We start from the raw sequence: 20,289 nt of genomic DNA, 5'->3' as shown, positions 1-20,289 counted from the left end.
GTCTTTCTCAAACACAAAAGGGAGAAGGGGGGACAAGGGCTGCCAATAGTGAGTCAATAGTGAGTCGTTTTTCAAGGCAGGAGAGGAAGACCAAGAAGGCAGGTAAGAAGGCGCAGAAGGGAGAAGCCGTCCTAATTATTATTTTTTAAATTATTTGACCAGCTTGAGTGTCAAAGGGGCTGCCTCCAAGGCTACCCTGGCGATGCGCTGGCCAGGAAGCAGAGCTTACAGCTTCAGGTTGAGGAATCTGGCCAGTATGCAAGACCTCAGTAAAATGAAGAATGGGCGCCCCCTGGGAGTGGTGCTCGGTAGTGGACGCTTGAAGACCCAGATGAGGAGGCGGGAGAAGGGGGTGCGGCTCAAGACTGGAGTAGCCTGCCCGCCAGTTTTCTCACAGGAGCTAACTTCATCCGGCATCATGGAGTCCTGGGATCCCTGAACAACTAGGCTGGAAGGGACCTCAAAAGAGAAAATATCAACACGTGGCCCGTGTCAGGCCCTGAGCTGGGCACTTTCATGAACATTGTCTTGTTTATCATTCCTTACTCTGCTCCGAGGTAGGTATCCTTATCCCCATTTTTCGGATGAGAAAATCGAGGTTTAGCAATTTCCCAAGGAGGGGCGGGGATCTTGTATGACTCCCGAGCCTTTTCCTGGAACCCTCACAACTTGGAAGATACTGATTTTCTAAGGTTCGGGGAAACAAGCACCGGGTGTGAGGAGCCCAACCTTTCCAAGGGACAGACGGTCCTTTTCGGCGAGGAACTAGCCTCCCTTGTCGCGACAGTACAAACAGACTTCCCCCTGTTGTAGAGCAACCCCGATACAAAACGGGGTGCCTGACTGTGGGTCCTCGCCACATAGGGAGGTGGACATTAGAGATTCCTGGGTCGCCCGTACGTCTTTCTCCCTCACCCGCACTCATCTTCACTGGTGACATAAACTCTCCCCTTCCACTAGCAAGGACTACATTTCCCGGCGGGTGGATCATTAGGGGGTGGCGGGTGAGGAAGCAAAAGACTCTCGGTTTCCGTCGCCTCGCAATGTGGAGTGTCCGCGGTGATGCACATTTCAACAGCCCACGTCCTTTCTCTGTAACCCTAAGGAAGGGACTACGTCCCCCAGAAAGCATTGGCGCAAAGGTCGAATGGTAGTCCGCCATTTTTAATGTAGTCCTTTCCCGCATTTCCACAGGGAGTAGCCTTAGTAAGTGGACTACAAATCCCAGGTCGCCGTCTCCCCTTCCTTTGGCCGCCATCTTTGCTGGTAGTCCCCGCCCCTTTCCCCTTCCATTGTCTCGACCGAAGAGAATAGAGGGGAGCCGGGAAAACTGCAACTCCCGTCAGGCTCTGCGCCTCAGGGAAGGAGAAGGGGGTTATGCTATTACAGACCGGCGAGGTGCCCAAGGTGGTAGAATGAGGCGACCGGGAGAACATAGGTAGCCTGCCATCTTTATGGTAGTCTCCTTATCCTCCTGGTCCCGTCATTCATAACGAACACTACAAGGCTAGAAAACTACTGTTCCCATCGCACCTCATAGGATCGACTACTAGTCAGGTGTACGTCCCTCTTCCGCCATCTTGCTTGTAGTCCTCGTTCCTTTTCACCTTTCCATTGTTCCTGACGAGTAGAAATGGCAGCGGGAAGGCAGCAGATGGACTGCGACTCCCGTCAGGTACCACACACGCGGAGGGTTGTGGACAGGAGGGCGTGTGAGTGCCTGGGAAGGAGGTCGGGTCGAGGGAGAAGGCCATCTTGTTTGTAGTCATCGTTCCCACTTCTCTATGTTCTGCAACGGGGAGCCTCGGGGCAACGGGACTATAACTCCCGGCATCCTCGGCTCCCGATTTGGCACGCCCTCCGCCATCTTGTTTGTAGTCCCTGCCAGCCCCTGCGTCCCATTGTTCTTGCGGCAGCACCGGCGTCTGCAGGACTACTACATCCGTCGTACCCTGCGCGCCTAGGTCCTGGAAAGAGGAGGTGGTGGGGGAGAGGAGGAGGCAGGGGGCGGGGTTCCTCTGGGAGAAGGAGGGAGTAAAGAGGAGGAGGAGGGAAGGAGGAGGGAGGGGAGGGGGAAGAGAGGAGGAAGGAGGAAGGAGCTCAGGAGGGATGAGAGAGGCGGTCAGGGCCCCGGGCCGAAGCAGCGCGGGGCCGGGGGACCAGGGGGGCTGAGGCACCCCAATTGCCCCCTCCCCCTTTCCCTGCCCCCTTCCATCCTTTCCTTCCACCCTCCTGCTTGAGGAAGGGGGTTTATTCAAATTTTATTTAAATCCCTATCTCCGGAGGGTCGCGCGCTGGGGGGAGGGGGAGAGGGCGGGGGCGCGCGCAGGCTGGGGGGGCGGGGCCGGAGCTGCTTCCTTCACCCCCTCCACTCGCCCCGTAGGCGTAGGGCAGGGGGCCGCAGTCCAGGGGCGGGCCCAGGGGAGGGGGGCAGGTTACAGGGACCCCCCCCTCCCCGGGAACCGGCGGTGGGCGGGGCTTGAACCCCGGAAACGGTGGGGGGCCTGGGCCGGGCCCTGGACCCCTGGGCAGTGGGGGCCGAGAAGGGGCCAGTTAAAGGTCCGGGGGCGCTGGGGAGAGGCGGGGCGGGGTGGGGGGAGGGGACCTGGGACTCGGACCCGGGACTGAGTGGGGCCCGGGCAGAAGCTGAGCACCCTGCGCCCGAGGAGCCCCCGTTGGCCTGGGGGGGCTGAGGGACTGAGCCCCCCAGAACAGGACCTCCCCCTGGAAGGGCCGCGCCGCAGCCCGTGGGAGGGCCTCGCCCCCGGCGCCCCCCATCTCCACTCGCCGCCGTCCCGGCCTCCGCCGGAGGGAGGGGCCGAGCGCCCTCGGGGGGCCGTGGACCCCGGCGTTCTGAGCGTTCCGCGCCCCGCGCCGCCCGGCCCCCCCGCTGCCGATGGCCGCCGACCCGCCGGGAGCTGCCGTGAAGGGAGAGATGGCTCCCGGGACACGTGTGAGGTGGGTTCATGCGGCTCCTCCTCACCCCCAGACCTGGGCAGCTTCCACTCCCATTCATCCTCAGCCCGGCCTCTCTCCACCTTCCCCGCCCCCAGCCTCACCCTCTCTTTGCTCCAAACTCCTCATCTCCAGCCCTCCTTCCTGTTACCTCTCAACCCTGGGGAACTGGCCTTCCTTCCTAGACCCTGCTTCCCCTTGCAGACCCCCATCCCTGCCTGCAGTCGCCGCCCTCCAGGCCCCTCCCCTGGAGTGCTGGAGGGCCCTTCTCCCCCCACCCCCTAGTAGGTCTAGAAGTCCCTGGAAAGGGGTAAGCTGGGGTAAGATTCTGGTCGTGAAGAGACCCTCCAGGCCTGCTGAGTCCGTTTGGGATCTTAGAGGATCTGGTTTCCATGGGAAGGGGAGCCCAAGGGATTCTAGACAATTAGGGATGGAAAGCAGCCCGGGAAGTTGGGGGTGGGGGGAACCCACAAGTAGAACTGAGCCCATCCTGAGTTCTGTGGAGATGTCAGGCTAGATTCTAGAATTCCTCCCAGGGAATCTAGGAGGTTGCTCAGGTTCACCTGAGGAGGATGTCTGGGAGCAGAGGGAGCTCTGTGGGGTGCAGAGAAGGGACTCCAAAGCAGCGTCTCAGGGAGGGTCTCAGAGCCCTTGAAAATTGGGCAGCGGGGTGAATCTTAAGGAACTGGACTACAGGGTGGGGGCAGGATCCCATTAGATCTGGGGAGGAAATCTAGGTTTGGGGGGAAGAGAGGTTGGAGTAAGAAAGGTCTGGAGGTCCCACCCAGGAATCTCTTGATATCTGGGCGGTAAATCTGGCGGGGTTTGGGTGGGGAAAAGCAGGGGGTGCAACACATTGGAATAATGGGGGTAGTTGGGACCTCTCTAACTCCGCAGCCTGGCTTTCCAGGGACTTTGATGTGGGAATGTCAGTGGAGAGGGTTCTGTCTCTCTTAGTTCAGTCTGGGCTAGGGAAGGGGGTGTTGAGCAACTGTTAGAGGAGGAATGGGTCAGGAAGCCAGTTCTGGGGCTCCCAGAGGAGCCAACTTAACTGCTTTGGACTGAGAGGTCTTGAGTAGAGGGAATGGCTCTCTCCCCCTCCCCCACCCACAAGTGACCTCCTTGTTCCTTGTAGCCTGGGATAGAAGGGCAAGTTCTAGCTGCCTGGGAATGGGGCAGCTGCCAGGATTCTCCCAGGCCAAGGCCCCAGTGGCCCACCTGACCTTGCCATCCTTCACCCACAGCCCTCGGCGTTGCTGACGCCCCCAATGTCGTCGAGCAGCCGGGGGCCGGGGGCCGGAGCGCGCCGACGCCGAACCCGCTGCCGCCGCTGCCGGGCCTGTGTGCGAACTGAGTGCGGGGACTGCCACTTCTGCCGAGACATGAAGAAGTTCGGGGGGCCCGGGCGCATGAAGCAGTCGTGCCTGCTCCGGCAGTGCACTGCCGTGAGTTCTGTCCCCACCGCATTGGGCACCCTTGGGGCTCAGGACATCCTTCCCCAGTTGGCCCATGTGTCTTTCTAGGGTGGCAGGTGCCTGCTTTCTAGCATACCCTGGAGTTGCTCTTTGTTCACACGCTCATTCACTGGTCTGTTGAAATGTGCACCAGGCCCACTTCTGACCCCAGCACCAACACAGGGGCAGTTAGGCACACAGAAGACTCCAGCCCAGTTCCTATCTTCATACTTGTCCAACTTTCAGAGGCACAGCCCATACAGTGCTCAGCCCCCTTCATGTCCCTCCCAGAGGCATATGTGCGCAAGGGACTCCCTTCTCCCCAGAGCTGCCCCTGTGGATTGGTCTGACCCTTCTTTGGCCTTGTTCTTACCCATCAGAATAGGCTTGGATTTGAGGCCAGGTTTAACCTTTGTGTGACCTTGAACAAGTCACTTTGAAGTTTGAGGCACCTTGTCTGTAAAACCTTTCCTTCATTGAGTTGTAAAGATGAAAAAGTAGGGTGGATGTGAATGTTCTGCTGACAAAGCCCAGCACACAGTAGGTATCCAAGAAATGTGGGTTTCTTCCTGGTCTTTCTCCTGCTTTGAGCTTAGGAGGGCTTTAGGGCACAATCCTTCCCTGGCATCCATGTGTCTCCCTCCCTATACCACCACCTCCCTTTTTTTTAGCAGCCATACTTTCCTGGTCAGTCTCTTCATCCCAAAGCCCCTTTTTTCTCTTCCTTTGTCCCCCAACCCTTGCCTCACTTTACTGCTCCTTCTTCCCTACCTGCTACTTCCTTGAGCATGTTTCACAACCTCGGCATCCCTGGCATGACTCAGTATTGCCACTGTCCTCTCCAAAGTCGCATTGTCCAAAGGCTGTGCCTGTTGTTCTTAGGAGCAGCAAGCTGCCCTGAGTGTTCTCAGGGTTCTTGCCCACACGGGCTTCATTGTGGGGTCCAGAGCAATCCTTGGGCTGCCCATTGAGCAAACTCAGAGTTGCCCCAAGCTGCTGCCGTGTCCCTCCAGCCTTCTCTGATTATTATTGTCATATTTGCCTGTGTTCTCCCTCCCTTCCCGAAGCTAGCTACAATTTCAGGGTCAAGCAGGCTCTCTAGCCAGCTGTAGCTATCACATCAGTGCTAACTATGTATCCATGGCCTCTTTTGCATTCTCATTCTTTGACAGATGGAGAAATAACTATAAGGAGGTTCAATCAGTCACTCAAGGTCATACTGTCATAAAAGAGCAAATTCAGGTTTGACACACCTTGGCCCATAGGTTTGGGCCTCATCTAGCAGCCAGCCGGTGTCACCAGAAGGAAAGGTCTTTCCTCATTGCTTACTTTTGGGGTCCCTAACACTTCCTTTTCCCCAACAGCCCGTGCTCCCACACACAGCTGTGTGCCTCTTATGTGGGGAGGCTGGGAAGGAGGACACGGTGGAGGGAGAGGAAGAGAAGTTTGGTTTGAGCCTCATGGAGTGTACAATCTGCAACGAGATCGTCCACCCTGGCTGCCTAAAGGTGATGGCCTTTGGGTACTCTGGAGTCTGGGGTGGGGCAGATTGTCGGGGTAGTGATACAGCCTTTGGGTTTAATGGCACCCTAGACCCACTCCCTGTCTTCTGCCTACAGATGGGGAAGGCTGAGGGTGTCATCAACGCAGAGATCCCCAATTGCTGGGAATGCCCTCGCTGTACCCAGGAAGGCCGGACGAGCAAGGTAGGGGAAGGGGTTGAGCTAAGTGCTGGGCACTGGGTTGGCGGTGAGTTGGGGAGCTGTGCAGGACCTCACCCCCAGCTTCCATCTCCCCAGGATTCAGGTGAGGGACCAGGCCGCCGCAGGGCTGACAACGGCGAGGAGGGCGCCAGCCTGGGGAGTGGATGGAAGCTGACGGAGGAGCCGCCGCTTCCTCCACCCCCACCCAGGCGCAAGGGCCCTCTACCTGCTGGTCCCCCCCCAGAGGATGTGCCTGGGCCCCCCAAAAGAAAGGAGAGGGAGGCAGGGAATGAGCCCCCTACCCCAAGGAAAAAGGTGAGCCAGGGAGCATGCACACTAGTTACAGCTAAGGGATTCTGGGAACTGTAGTCCTGTTTTTTATGGGGAGGGTGGGCCTGGAATGCAGTGCTCTGTGGGTTCCCCCAGGGGTTGTTGGGAGATCGAGTTCAGGAGTTATTGGGAGGAGGATGGAGCATGCTCAGTGTGGAAGAGAGGTGCAGGTGAGGGGCAACCCAGTGCTGGGCAGGGAAGCTTTGGGAGCCCTGGGTGCTGTAGGAAGGAAGGAGAGAGCATGCTCAAATTAGCTGCTACAGAGGAGGAAGGAGGGGCTGGAAAGGGCCTGAGGGGGACTAAAGAGGAGATGAGAGCATGCTCAGTGAGCCAAGACACTGGTTGCAAGGTGAGCATGCTCAGAGTGCTCTCTGAGATGGGGGCTTCTGGGATATGTAGTCTAAGAGGAGGGCATGGATCTTAGTTTTGTGGACAATGAGGGGCTAATGGGGTCTCTCCCCAAATCTCCCTCTTGCCCTGGTAGGTGAAAGGAGGCCGTGAGAGGCACCTGAAGAAGGTGGGTGGAGACGCCTGCCTCCTCCGAGGATCGGACCCAGGCGGCCCAGGCCTTCTGCCCCCCAGGGTTCTGAATCCGAGCCAGGCTTTCTCGTCCTGCCACCCTGGGCTCCCTCCCGAGAACTGGGAGGTGTGCCGGGGACCTCCTCCCTCCCCTTCCCACCTTTCCTGGCCCCACCCTCCATTCTGGAGACAGAGATCTGTACCTTCCTGCTCATCTTGTCCTGCCCCAGGCCCACTTAGCCATAATGAGCATCTGGACCCCTGGGAAGAGTAGAGGGAACAGTGGGTTTGGGGCCAGAACCCTTGGGGTATCATCTGACCCATTGCCTCATCTTTCCAAAGCTAAGAGGAGAAAAAACCAAGTTCAAATCCTTGCCCAATTGCTGACTCCCAACGTGGTATTGGCAACTTAGCTGCTGTGAGCCTCATTATCCTCGTTTGTGAAATGGTTATACTATTTATCCACCTATTCCACAGAAATATTTAAATCTAATGAAAGTCAATAAGTTTTGAAACTATAAAGCCTACCTAGATTTAAGATTTATCTAGGCCCAGAGAGGGTAGAAGACTTGCCAAAGTCACACAGCAAGCTGGAATTCACATGTCACTATGCGCTAACACGCTAATGGCAAGGGTCCACCTGACTGTTCAAATTTTGCATCTGCCATTTGTCAGTTTGTAACCTTGGGCAGGTCTTGTAATCTCTGAGTCTCAGATACCTCAGATCTGAAAAGAGTGCCCCAGTTGCAGTCCACTTGAGCACTGTGAGGGTGTAATGAGGCACCAAGTATGTGATGCTTGCCTGGAGCCACACAAGCAGTTATTCTCACAAGGTCATGGCCAGTCTCCCTAGAATTATCTAGTACAGTTTCCATGTCATATATGGTGAGGTGGGAACTTCCCACAGAATGTTTATAGTTGAGCTAGTGTTCAGAAAAGTAGATCTTTTAACTTCTCTCTACTTCACTGCTTGTGGAAAGTCCTAAGCTGTTGAAACCTGTCAGGCTTTTTGTCCTTTGAATCAGCACCTCCACGTGACAGATAAGGAAACTGAAGTTTTCTTTAGGTCCAAAGAGGGACACGACATGACCAAGGCCTCACTCTGCTCAGGAGCAGAGCCAGAGCTAGAACTCAGGACTGTCCCCTGGGCTGTTTACCCTTGTGATTCCTCAGGTGCAGGAGGGTGGGAAGGCATGTGCCTGGCCCTAGAACAGCTTCCCCTGTCTCTCTGCAGAAACCAAAGCCGCCTTTGGCCTCTGCTGAGGGCCCGGCAGTGCCGTCTCCATCACCACAGAGGGAGAAGCTAGAGCGTTTCAAGCGGATGTGCCAGCTGTTGGAGCGGGTGCCTGACACTTCCTCATCCTCCTCTGACTCCGACTCCGACTCTGATTCGTCAGGCACATCGCTGAGTGAGGACGAGGCCCCTGGGGAGGCCCGGAATGGGCGACGGCCAGCCCGGGGCAGCTCAGGCGAGAAGGAGAACCGTGGGGGGCGGCGGGCTGTGCGCCCTGGCAGTGGGGGGCCCCTCCTCAGCTGGCCCCTGGGCCCTGCCCCGCCGCCCAGGCCTCCACAGCTGGAGCGGCATGTGGTACGGCCCCCACCTCGAAGCCCTGAGCCCGACACGCTGCCTTTGGCTGCTGGATCCGACCACCCCTTGCCCCGCGCCGCCTGGCTTCGTGTCTTCCAGCACCTAGGCCCCCGAGAGCTGTGCATTTGTATGCGAGTCTGCCGGACTTGGAGCCGCTGGTGAGTGGCCCGAGCAGGGCTGGGTTCTGTTGCTACACTCTCCTCATTTGCTGTGTGACCAGCGACAGGTTTCTGATCCTCTCTGGGCCTTGTTTTTGTGTTGAAAACCCTCATGTAGTACATATCTGGTGTGATACTTGCACAATTTCTATGCAGACTGCTTTCCATTTATGAGTACATTTAACCCTCGTGACAACCCTGTGAGAAAGTACTGTTATCCCTTTTTCAGATGAAACTGAGGTCAAGGTCATGTGAAGAGGAAGCAATAGAACCAGAAATTTGAACCCAGGCCCTCTGGCTCCAAGATCTTTCCTCTTAGTAACTGTCATTAACGAGTTTAGTATGTGCCAAGCAGAGCACTCTACCCTGTAGTTGTCGTCTCGCCTGCCATCCCTTTTTCGGGCACTGGCCTACTGCTGGTCTACTTCCACATAAGAAGCCTTTTGCTGAGGTGGCCCCTGCCCTCTTAGAGACAGCCGTACCTGGGTCTCCTGACTGATGGCAACTTCCTTATGCCACCAACACCCTCTCCCTGCTGCTTCTTGAACCGTGCTTGTTCAGAAATGTTGGTCATCCTTGGAGGCTCCTGCTCTTCTTCCTTGATCCTGCCCCTGACCAGTCCTCCCCCAGCAGCTCCTTAACACTGTGTTCCCCTCCCTGAGCGCGAGGAGGCCTTCTGCGTGCTGAGGAGCCTTCATTTACCCATTCTCATGTTCCTGTCACTTGCCGGTGTGGGGCAGTTACTGCATCTGTTTTATCTTCGTGTTTCCAGCATAGAACAAGGGACAGTGTAGGTGCTTAAGAAATACTTCATTACAAAAGTCAGTTCAGATTCTTTCCCAGGCTCTTACCGGACTACTAAGTGGTCCACAGTTAGCTGATTTTTTTCCCTCATAGTGGCAGCCCTGGCAGGAGATGAGGGGCACCCGAAGTCACAGGGCAAGTTCGTGGCTTAGCCCAAACTCTAGTCCTCCTTCTTTGGAACAAGGTCTGGGGCTCCAGTTCGCCCCTTCTCTGTGGAAGCTGTTGCACTAGGAGGAGGGGAGTGCATTCTCTGGAGACAAGTTGCTAGTGGTTGACTCTTCCCCTTTCTCTGAGCTGTATGCCGTCAGGTCAGGTTTTTAACATCGCTGCACCTCGCTTCATCTGTCAATCTGGGATAACCAAAGCACTTGGTAGTGTTTTTATTTTTATTTTTTTTAAGATTTATTTATTTATGCATACAAGAGCTGGGGTGTAGGCCAGAGGTGTGGAGTGAGAGGATTCACCAGACACAGAGTGGGGAACAGAACAGGCAGATTGACTGAAATACACTGCTGAGGGAAGCAGCGGGCGAGTCAGGAGAGGTCTGCGGCGCCATGTGGATCAGTTCCCTGGCTGGGGATCAAACTCATGTTGCAGTGGGTGCTGACAGCTTCATAGTGCTGAGACTTAACCCCTTGCACCACCAGGAAGGCCCTGACTTGATGGTGTTTTTTGTGAGCTCATGTATATAAAGAAGTGAAGATGATACCTGGGTAATAGAAACTACTCAGTACCTTAACTGTAATCGTTACTATTCACTCAGTAGCAAATACTTATTGAAAGCACAGACTTGTACATCATCAGGACATAGATCTGTGCCCTTGAAGACCTCCTAGTCAACCCACAAAATGGGGGGCCCTTGCCCCATATTAACTGAGAAAATGCTTGGAGGTCTCTTCCTCGACACCAGCCCTGTGCTTGGAGTGTAGGATCAGAATTAAAGAGGACCTGATTTCTGCCTCTAGGGGACACTTGTGACCAGAAATGGATGAAGCAGAGAGGCTGGACTTCAGTGGTTTCCAGCTTGGGCCCTGAGTCAGGTGCCCATGGGTTCCATCAGCTGTGACTTGCTCGCTCTGGCCATGAGTGGATAGCTGTTCCTCTCAACACCCAGTCTTCTCTGTAGCTTGGGGCTCAAATTAATACTTACCTTGTGGGCTTCCCTAGTGGCGCATGGGGTTAAGCACTGCACTATGAAGCAGTCCACAGCCTCTGTAGCGCGAGTTTGATCCCCGGCCGGCCGGCCAGGGAGCAACCCACATGGCACAGCAGACCTCTCCTGTCTCGCCCGTTGCTCCCCTCAGCAGTGTGTTTCAGTCAGTCTGCCTGTTCTGCTCCCCATTCTGGTGAATCCTCTCACCGCCCCCCACCCCACATCTCTGGCCTGTACCCCAGCTCTTTATGAATAAATAAATAAATTAAAAAAAATACCTTGTGAGGAGTAAATAAAGTGTTTCTTGCAAAGCACTTAGCACAGTACCTGATGGGTGTTAAACATCATATAAAATGGTGGCTTTTGCTGAGAATGATGAGGGGAGGACCTAGCAGGCACTTGTGAGGGGCACAGTGGGACCTGGGCCCAGAAGCCGGGGCAGTAGGGATGGAGAGCAGGGACTCAGGTTGAGAACTTTTCAAGAAGCAGAATGATGGGAGTTAGTGACTAAATAGTTACGGGGGCAGCAGGATGACTCAACTGTGTTTCTGGTCCGCGGGCTCTGCTGGGCCACAGTGCTGTTCTCCGAGCTCAGAGAGGCTGGAGGAGGATCAGTTTCAGAGGGAAGCGAAGCACTCAGATTGGCCGCGTGATGTCTGAAAGGCATGGAGACCGGCCTGGATGAGCTTGCTGAAGAGCAGCTGTGTGGTCAGGTCTCATGCTCAAAAGAAAGGTACAAGTTTAGGAATTTTCAACCTAGAGGTACCAGCTTCAGGAGAGCGGGCCAAAAACAGAATGCCAGTATTTGTGAGTTAGAGGAAGAGCTGCTAGAGACTTGGAGGAGACTGAGGGTAGAGGGGTGCTTAAAAGAGAGATTGGGGCCTCCCTGGTGGTGCAAGGAGTTAAGATGCAGCCTATGAAGCTATCCACAGCCACTGCACACGAGTTTGATCCCCAGCCAGGGAGCTACCCACATGGCACAGCAGACCTCTCCTGTCTCGCCCGCTGCTCCCCTCAGCAGTGTACTTCAGTCATTCCACCTGTTCTGTTCCCCACTCTGTATCTGGTGAATCTGCTCACCTCCTGCACCTCTGGCCTGTACCCCAGTTCTTGTATGCATAAATAAATAAATCTTTAAAAAAAAAAGAGAGATTGGGGTAGGAGTGAATGGTGGATCATGCTGGATGTTGATGAAAGGTCACGGGAGAGCAAGGACCTGTGGTGGCAGTTAGATTTTGCTACAAGGATGCCTTGGTGTTCTTGGCTGTGCTACTGGGGAGGGTGTGCAAAACCAGGATGTCAGCTCCAAGGCAGGGAGCTGGTCTGTCGGCTGCTGTGTCCCTAGTTTCTGCCTGGCATGCAGTAGCACTGAAGAAATGTTTGTTGAATGAAGGAAAGTAAGGATATCTGAATGAGTGTGGGAAGATGTTGTGAGGGTGGAACTGGAGAGAAATTGTGGTGGGGGTGCAGGAAGGTGCAGGCTTTCCTGTCTGGTGGCTTCCATCTTCTCTTGGAACTGAGAGGTAAAGTGACTAACTGGGATTGAGGGGAGAGAGGTGGACGGAGGAGTAGTGAAGGAGTCACAGGGAAGAGGGTTAGCACTTTGGAGGACATAGCAGAGGGCAGTAAGACACTGGAACACAGCGTCAGGGCCTATCAAGGCTAGGAGTAAGGCTTGGAGATGGACAGATGGGGGACAGTGGTGGCATCAGGGAGCCCAGAGAGCTGAGAGGGAAGAAGTAGCTTTGGTTGGAGCCCAGGAGGCTAGGAGCTCCTTGCAGGTAACAGTTGGGGTTGGCCCATCTCTGTGTGCCCAGACGACCCCTGCAAGTGGGACGTTTAAGACAAGAATTTTGTATTTTGGAGGTGGACTTAGTAGGGTAATGATTTGATTAGGGGTGACTGGAGTTAGGAGAGAGTAAATGGGTTAGTGAACTTGAACATCATGCCCTGGGTGATGGCAGCCTGGCCTTAAGAGTTATTCCCGCCTCTTCCTGTAGTCATTCCCCAGCTTAGACGGAAACATAGACATGTCTACCACTCCGTTCCCCTCCCCAGAAGCCCCAACAGTCATAGTAAACTGCTGGGCAGGGCCGGCACCCCCATGATGGCACTAAACACAAGCCTCTGAAGTAAGTGCTGTCTTTACCCCATTTTGTGGTGTGGAATATGGAAGCCCAGAGAGGACCAGTGACGTGCTGAGGTTACTCATAGCATGAAGGTGGCAGAGCTTTGTCTGAGATCTTCACAGTTTACCCTCCTCTCTCTGGGTCTCCACAGTCCAGCCTCCCTGACATGGCACCCCTACCCTCTGCTGCTGCCACTTCCTGCTCAAAGTTCAGCTCTTGATCCGGAACAGCTTGGTTTAAACCTGCCTCTGCTACCATTTAATAGCTGTGGCTCCTTGAATAAGTTTCTTAACTTCTCTGGGCCTCATTTCCCTTAAGTTTAAAACAGAGATAATGATAACAGTATTTACCTCCTGGGCTACTGTGAGGCTAAATACTTAATACATTTACCAGTACCTGGCACATGGAAAACCTTCGATAAACAGTACTTTTTAGTGCTATTGTATTTATCATCCTCTCATGACAATGATGTGCCGAAATGTCCTTTGTTTCTGCTGCCTAAGTTCCCAGAGCTCTCTGATTTTCCTCTGTCCTAGGCCTGGATATTGGTTCCTCCCCATCTGGAACATATACCTTCTTACTCCCGTTCCCTTGCTGGAATAACTAAGATCTTCCTTAAAAGTCTCAGATCAGGCATTGTCTCCCTGAGAGGCTCCCCTATCCCAGTCTTCTCATAGGTAGTTATGTCCCTCTTTGCCTCAGTTACTGTGGACTGTGTTGTCCCTGTGCCCCATGGAGCCTGGACCCTTAGCATCAGAAGGGTGCTTAGTAACCGTTGGCTGCCATGCTAGGGTTTAAACCCAGTATCATAGACACACAAGGACAAAGGGACCAATTAGCTCCAGCCAAGAAAAGTCCTGGGAGACTTCCTGGAAGAGGAGTCACTGGAGTTGAGCTTTCAAAACTTGAGTTGGTTAATACCAGACAGCATTGTATGTCCATGGGCAGGCAGGTGGAGTGTGATACAAAAACATAATTGGGGGCCCCTGTGTGCCCCCAAGGAGAAGGGTTTCCTTCTAGCCATGGAAGATCCAGGAGGGCTTCAAGATGGGGGTGGCAACTAGTACTCAAGACTGGATCAGAGTGAACAGAGAGATTCTGGACGGAGCAGTATTTCACTGAATGGAAATAGAAAGGGGCAGGACTTGGGGCAGAAGCTAGGTTGAGTGTATTTTTTTTTTTTAATCCCTCTTTTTAGAACTGGAGAGATCTGCAAATGTTTATTGGTTGATTGGACAGAACCAGGAGAGGGAGAGCCTGGAATGTCAGAAGAGGGAGAAATGGTGGTGGTGGCAGGTAGAAAGAACAGGGGTGAAGTTGTTTGGATTTAAGTACCTGTGACTCAGCAGTCCCTAAAATGTCGCACAGGGCCTCTGAGGTATGCCTGGCAGCTTTAACTGATTTCATCCTTCTGTTTTCAAGACAGTCTCTCCACTGAGTGCTATTGTATCTTTTTTTTTTCCTTAAAGATTTATTTATTTATGCGGAAGAATTGGGGTGTAAGCCAGAGGTGGCGAGAGGATTCACTAGAGACAGAACACTTAATTTGTGTTCCTGTTTAACAAGTCATTTTAGGAGGTAGCCTAAAGTTACAGTAACCCCTGTTTGGATGGACTGTCAAAAGCAGTGAGGAGGTTGTGGGGTCCCAGAGGTCGTTCTCTTACTTTCCTCCCATGCCCCATTTTGAAGGAGCCCTCGGCCTGAGAAGTGATTCCCAAACTCCAGGCATTTGCCACCCACTTACTGCAAGACATGAATTTACCTTTAAATTTATCCTCTCTTTGCACTTAAAATCAGTTTGGTTTCACGTAAATGTTAACCTTAGAAATAAATATAAACAAACCAACCAGTATATTAACTCTTAGCCAGGTGTTGTCAATACCTGGGGCCTGCTGGGCCTCTCGAAAACACATGATCAAGTCAGTGAACGAACAACTGCGTGAAGTCTGTTGTGGGACTCTTGGTGGGAGCGTCAGGAAGCTGGCAACGGCCTGGTGGCTGTCACTTACTCGGATGTGCACAGAAGGTCTGGCATGCATCTAGCATGGTGCTGGGTCCTGGGGATCTGCCCTGGTGGAGCCTACATTCTAGTAAGGATATAATAATCAACAAGAGCAAATAGCAGGGCTAGAGGTCAAACACCTTGGACAGTTGAACATCAAGATGGTGCAGATGTGGATCAAGGATGGGGATTAATAGAGAAACTGAAAATTGCCCATGAGGGGCCTCCCTGGTGGCGCAAGGGGTTGTGAAGCTATCTGCAGCCTCTGCAGCACGAGTTCAATCACCAGCTGGCCAGGGAGCTAACCCACATGGCACAGCAGACCTCTCCTGTCTTGTCCACTGCTCCCCTCAGCAGTGTATTTCAGTAGATCAGCCCGTTCTGCTCCCCACTCTGTCTCTGGTGAATCCTCTCATCCCCATACCTCTGGCCTGCCCCCAGTTCTTGCATGTATAAATAAATAAATCTTTTAAAAAAATAAAATTGCCCATGAACCACCATAACTTAGCCGAGGATAACTTGAAAAGCCCAAGGTTGGGGATGAGGGCTGCTGACAGATCCCTTGGTGTTAACATCAAATGCAGTGTGTAGGGTGTTTATGTGTCTTTGGCAAAATTCCTTATAAGCTGTAAGTCCCACAAACTAATGACCTCATTTGATCTTACAGCAGCTCATTATCTTCATTTTATAACTGAGGCCTCTTGAGGCTTGGTGGGAGGAATGGACTTGCCCAGGGTCTTGCATCCAGTTAGTGATGAATTGACCCCCAAACCCAGTGCTCTTGGTCTGGGCCAGTAATATCCTGTCACATACACACTCGAACCCTGTCTGGGAGCAAGGTAATGCTGGGAGGAACGCTAGAGTGTGGGGCGGATTGTGGGCTCCTTGAGAATTGAGGACTGAGGTCTCTGTCCCCTCCTTGTGGCTGGCAGGTGCTATGACAAGCGTCTGTGGCCTAGAATGGACCTGAGCCGGCGGAAGTCACTGACCCCGCCTATGCTCAGCGGTGTGGTTCGTCGCCAACCCCGGGCCCTAGACCTCAGCTGGACAGGTGTCTCCAAGAAGCAGCTCATGTGGCTTCTGAACAGACTGCAAGGTAGGGAGGGGTGAGGCGACAGGGACAGGGTGAAGATGGGGACAGACTTGGGACAGGAGTCCTCCTAGAACCAGCTTTCTGACCCCTCCCCCACCCCAGGCCTGCAGGAGCTGGTGCTCTCCGGCTGCTCCTGGCTCTCTGTCTCTGCCCTGGGCTCAGCCCCACTGCCGGCCCTGCGGCTCCTGGACCTCCGCTGGATCGAGGATGTTAAAGACTCCCAGCTCCGTGAGCTGCTGCTGCCTCCGCCAGACACCAAACCAGGTGTGGCCTCTTTTGGCTCATTTGCCAAATGGGTTGGGCAAGGTGGGGGCGTGAAGCTTCCAGCGACTCTTCTGACTCATGTTGAGTGCTAAAGGGTTTGAAGAAAGGGCAGAACACATAAGTGTGAACAGGAAGGCCCTGCTTGGCTATTGTTCATTTAGTCACTTACCTGCTGTGCGCTGGGCCCAGTGATCAGAACTGAGGGCACAGGGACAGATAGGTAGCCCCTGCCATCCAAGGGAGAGATCCTTAATGTGGTGAAACACAACCTAGGACAGGAGGATGATGGGAATTCTGGGAGAAGCCAAGGGCTATGAGGAAATCATGGGGTGGTGGCATGATTGGAGAGCCTTCTCCAAACGGAGCAGTGGCGATTGCCGTGAAATGCAGGCCCACTGTGGCCATTGTAACTAGCCCTTCTGGGGCTGCAGAAGCTTCTCTAGTTTGAGAGCTGCTGACCTAGAGACAGGCAGTCACTTAGCTAGTGCCGGGCCACAGTGAGAGTTCAGTTAATGACTTGGTACACCTTAGCACTTAGTTAAGGAAAAAAAAAAATATGCAGGAATGTGGTAGATGCAAATAAAAGAAGAATATACCATGAGTGTATTGATGAAGGGCACGAGCTCTTCTACCCCAGAGGTAAGGGAAAAGGAATCCTCTGTACTCAGACCTCAAGGCCAAGACCAGGCAGAGAATTAAGCATTGGTGAGACAAAATTAAGCATGGCAGTCACTCAGGGCAAACACTCACTTGTTTCATCAGTGTTTTCGAGGAAGGGTGAAGAGTTAGAAGCAGAAACAGGGATGAGACCTTATAGAAACCAGAAATGTTCAGTCGAGATTCGACTTTTTTGAGGTGTCCTTAGGAGTTTTTAGTAGCAAAGGTATGTCCCATTTGAGAATAGCTCTTGCTGGACAGCAGAAGGAAGTGGTGAGAGGGGGGTGAGTGAGGGTATTAAGGTAAGTTCAGGCAGCAGTGGGAAAAGGATCCGGGTGGTGACGGTCCCAGCCAAGGAGTGGGATGTGGGGGAGAAGCCTAGAACAGCAGTCCCTGTAGGGATGCCATTGGTTGGGTGAATGATTGTTGAACTCCTGTGTCCCAATTGCTGGTGATAGAGTAAGAACACTTCATTCTAGTAGAAGAGAAGAATATGTTAAATGGTGAGAAAAGAGGGGAAAAGTAATGCAGGAAGGAATAGAAGTGTGTGGGCTGTTACTTCAAGTGCAGTAATCAGGGAAGGCTTCACTGAGGAGGCAGGGTCCTCCTCAGTGGGGTGGGTCCAGTTGTGTGGGTGTGTGGAAGAACAAGGCACAAAGAAGGGGCAAGTTGAGGCCTCCCTTACAATGAGAGCAGGTTTAGGGGGCGGTGAGGAATATGAGTGTGAGGACTGGGCTGGTCTAGACAGGAGTGGCCAGGAGCACTAACTTCTTACCTGCCTGCCCAGGGCAAACGGAGAGCCGCGGGCGGCTGCAGGGGGTAGCAGAGCTGCGCCTGGCAGGCCTGGAGCTGACAGATGCCTCCCTGCGGCTCCTGCTGCGCCATGCACCTCAGCTGAGCGCACTGGACCTGAGCCACTGCGCCCATGTCGGGGATCCCAGTGTCCACCTCCTCACAGCCCCCACCTCTCCACTGCGTGAGACCCTGGTACACCTCAATCTTGCTGGTAAGCATGGTCCCCGTCCATCCTGCTAGCCTGCAGTTCCCCCCTGATCATTACCTATACCCTACTTGACCTTCCTGGTCTCAGCCACCACTGTTGCATCCCCAGGTTGCCACCGCCTCACGGACCACTGCCTCCCGCTGTTCCGCCGATGCCCACGCCTACGCCGCCTGGACCTGCGCTCCTGCCGTCAGCTCTCACCTGAAGCTTGTGCCCGACTGGCAGCCGCCGGGCCCCCTGGCCCCTTCCGCTGCCCAGAGGAGAAGCTACTTCTCAAGGACAGCTAGTTGGGTGCCCCCCACCCTTCCCCAGGACTCATCAGGAGCCTGGACCTCGGGTCTTCATTTCACCCCTGCCAGGAGGCCAGGTTACCCACCTCATGACTTGGGATTTCTGAGTTTTATGACTTGGGATTTCCGCCCAGGGACTCGAGCCAGCCTCCCCCCTCTTTGCCCCCTGCACTGATATCTCTGGGGGTGTCTCCTTCCCATTTCCTCCCCCTTCTACCTGCTTCATTGTCCATCCCCTGGGGGGAGTGGGTCAGAGGTACTGGGGGGTGCTGAGCCAAAGGGATGGTGGGAGGGGGGTAAGGTGCAAGTTTGAGGGAGGGAGAATGGGGAAAGGGTATCTGCACACAGGATACTGGGAGCCAGGGGATTGGGGGAGGTAAAGGATGGGCTGGGGGAGGGGGCAGAAAGCAGAACACCAAGGGTTCAGGGAACAAAAGACCAGATTCTTGGAGTTGGGGGTGGGTGGGTTGGGGGGCCAAAAAGGGAAAAGAGAGGAGCAATTTGGGGATCCAGGTGTCAGAGGTAGGGGACTTGGGGAGCCAGGGGAAAGCCAGGGCTGAGTGAAGGTGGGGGGCAAGAGCAGGTGTGGGGGCAGTAGTACCCCTCAGGGGGTCACCCCTTCTCCTTACTCCCTCCCCAGATTTCAGTTCCTTCCCCCCAACCCTGACTCCTTGAACGTCACTGACAATGGCAGCTATTGCTAGGAGTGGGGGCCGTGGGCCTACCTGCTGTTCAGAGCGGCCCAGGGGAGTGGTGAGGGGTACCCCAGCCCCCTACCTGCCTCCCTGCACAATACTTGAACATTCATCTGTACTGAAGTGTTACTTGAACCGGGGGAACCTCGGACCTGGGGGAGCTGGATTGTGAGGGGCCGGGACCAGCTTGAACTGAGACTGGACCAGTGGACACCCAGTTTGGACTGTGCCACCCCAGGCTCTGTGTTGCTTTACTGTATTGAGCAGCTGCACCCCTCCTGACTTGGGGGTGTGGGATGCCAGCCCAATGATGGGGAAGAGGGTACTCCTCCAGCTTGGCTCTTCCTACTCTTTCATCGTCATGGAAACTTGTATCCCATTTGCCCAGGGAACTGCCACTCCTGGTTGCCATGGAAATAGCAGCCAATGGACACCTCCCAAAGCCAGTGCTAAGGCTGGAGAAGGCCCCTCTTAGTTACCATGGGAACGTAGTAACAGACTCTTGGTCCTCCCCTGCCCTTCCTCCAGGGCGGAGGCGGGGTTTGGGGAGTCAGGGGGAGGGGTTGGGGCCAGGCCCCGCCCCTTAGCCCAGGGCTCCCAGGGGAGTCGGGTTGTACCATGTAGGGGAGGGGGGGATCTATCCACATACCTCAGGTAACAGGGAGGTGCGCGGGTGGGGGGAGGGACTGGGCGGACCAAAGGCCAGAGGGGAGGGGGTCTTGGGGATCGCGAGAGGGTTGAGGATGGGACCGCTTCGGGGAGGGGGAAGAGACAGCCCGGCGGGGGACTAGTGGGGGACCCAGCCGGGCTGGGCCCCTGGGCCCCGGGTCTGTACAATACGGTTTGCTATAAAAGTCAAAATCTTCCAGCCGGGGCCGCCGAGTTCGTGTGTGTGTCTTCGGCGTGGGGGACTTGGGGGTAGGGCGGGGCTGACCAGAGTCTCAGCCCTCGTCGGGGAAGGGGGGATGCTGTTTGGATGAATGGGGCGGGGCGGCTAGGACCGCCTAGGCTTCCCCGGACTAGGGATGCAGCGCGTCCTTCCTCGAGCTCGCTGTTTAGGAGCAGTGATTGGGGAGTCTGAGCTGGGGATGTCCAGGTGTACGTGGGGTGGTCTCCGGCCCAGGGGCTCCCCGTCCAGGCCTGGCTGGGTGCCTGGATGAAATTCTAGAGGAACTGGGGTCGCAGGGTGTCCCCTGGGATTTCTGCCCACGGTCCCCCCGGCTCCACCCCGTCATGTGGCCGCCCGCGCCCCGCCTCCGCCCCAGTTCCTGTTTCGGCCTCCGCCGTCCCGCTCCTGCCCCTAGGGCTCCCGCAGACGCCGGCTCTTCCTGCTTGGCCCGGGCCGCCTCTTCCTGGGCGCCCGCCACCCGCATCCCCGCTCGCCCCGCGGGGAATGGGGCCTTTCCCCTGCCTGGGCCGGCCCTCCTGGGGCCCCCTGGGCGACCCAGCCCCGCCGTGACTGCCCAGCCCGCCTGGTGCTCCGGACCACAGC

General features: G+C 55.0%; 1 protein-coding gene across 5 annotated transcripts; it reads left to right on the top strand.

Annotated features, from left to right (window-relative positions):
- Positions 1 to 1,633: 1,633 nt before the first annotated feature.
- Positions 1,634 to 18,099, top strand: FBXL19 (F-box and leucine rich repeat protein 19; the record flags this gene model as incomplete). 5 transcript variants are annotated; one of them, XM_084251547.1, is made up of 11 exons in its annotated part: positions 1,634 to 1,675; positions 4,200 to 4,400; positions 5,774 to 5,917; positions 6,029 to 6,115; positions 6,209 to 6,427; positions 6,927 to 6,959; positions 8,196 to 8,707; positions 15,728 to 15,891; positions 15,991 to 16,152; positions 17,597 to 17,815; positions 17,921 to 18,099. In XM_084251547.1, 11 exons carry the CDS (start codon positions 1,634 to 1,636, stop codon positions 18,097 to 18,099), a joined length of 1,962 nt encoding a protein of 653 aa, XP_084107673.1. The 5 variants fall into 5 exon arrangements, with proteins under 5 accessions (XP_084107673.1, XP_084107671.1, XP_084107672.1 ...); XM_084251545.1 differs by having other exon boundaries at positions 6,927 to 7,088; XM_084251546.1 differs by lacking the exon at positions 1,634 to 1,675 and having other exon boundaries at positions 4,224 to 4,400; positions 6,194 to 6,427; positions 6,927 to 7,088.
- Between the last annotated feature and the right edge of the window lie 2,190 nt (positions 18,100 to 20,289).

This window comes from Talpa europaea, assembly GCF_964194135.1.
Source record: "Talpa europaea genome assembly, chromosome: 12".
Classification (NCBI taxonomy): Eukaryota; Metazoa; Chordata; class Mammalia; order Eulipotyphla; family Talpidae; genus Talpa; species Talpa europaea.
The sequence above is the reverse complement of the archived record's forward strand: the minus strand, read 5'-3'. Positions and strand labels throughout refer to the sequence as shown.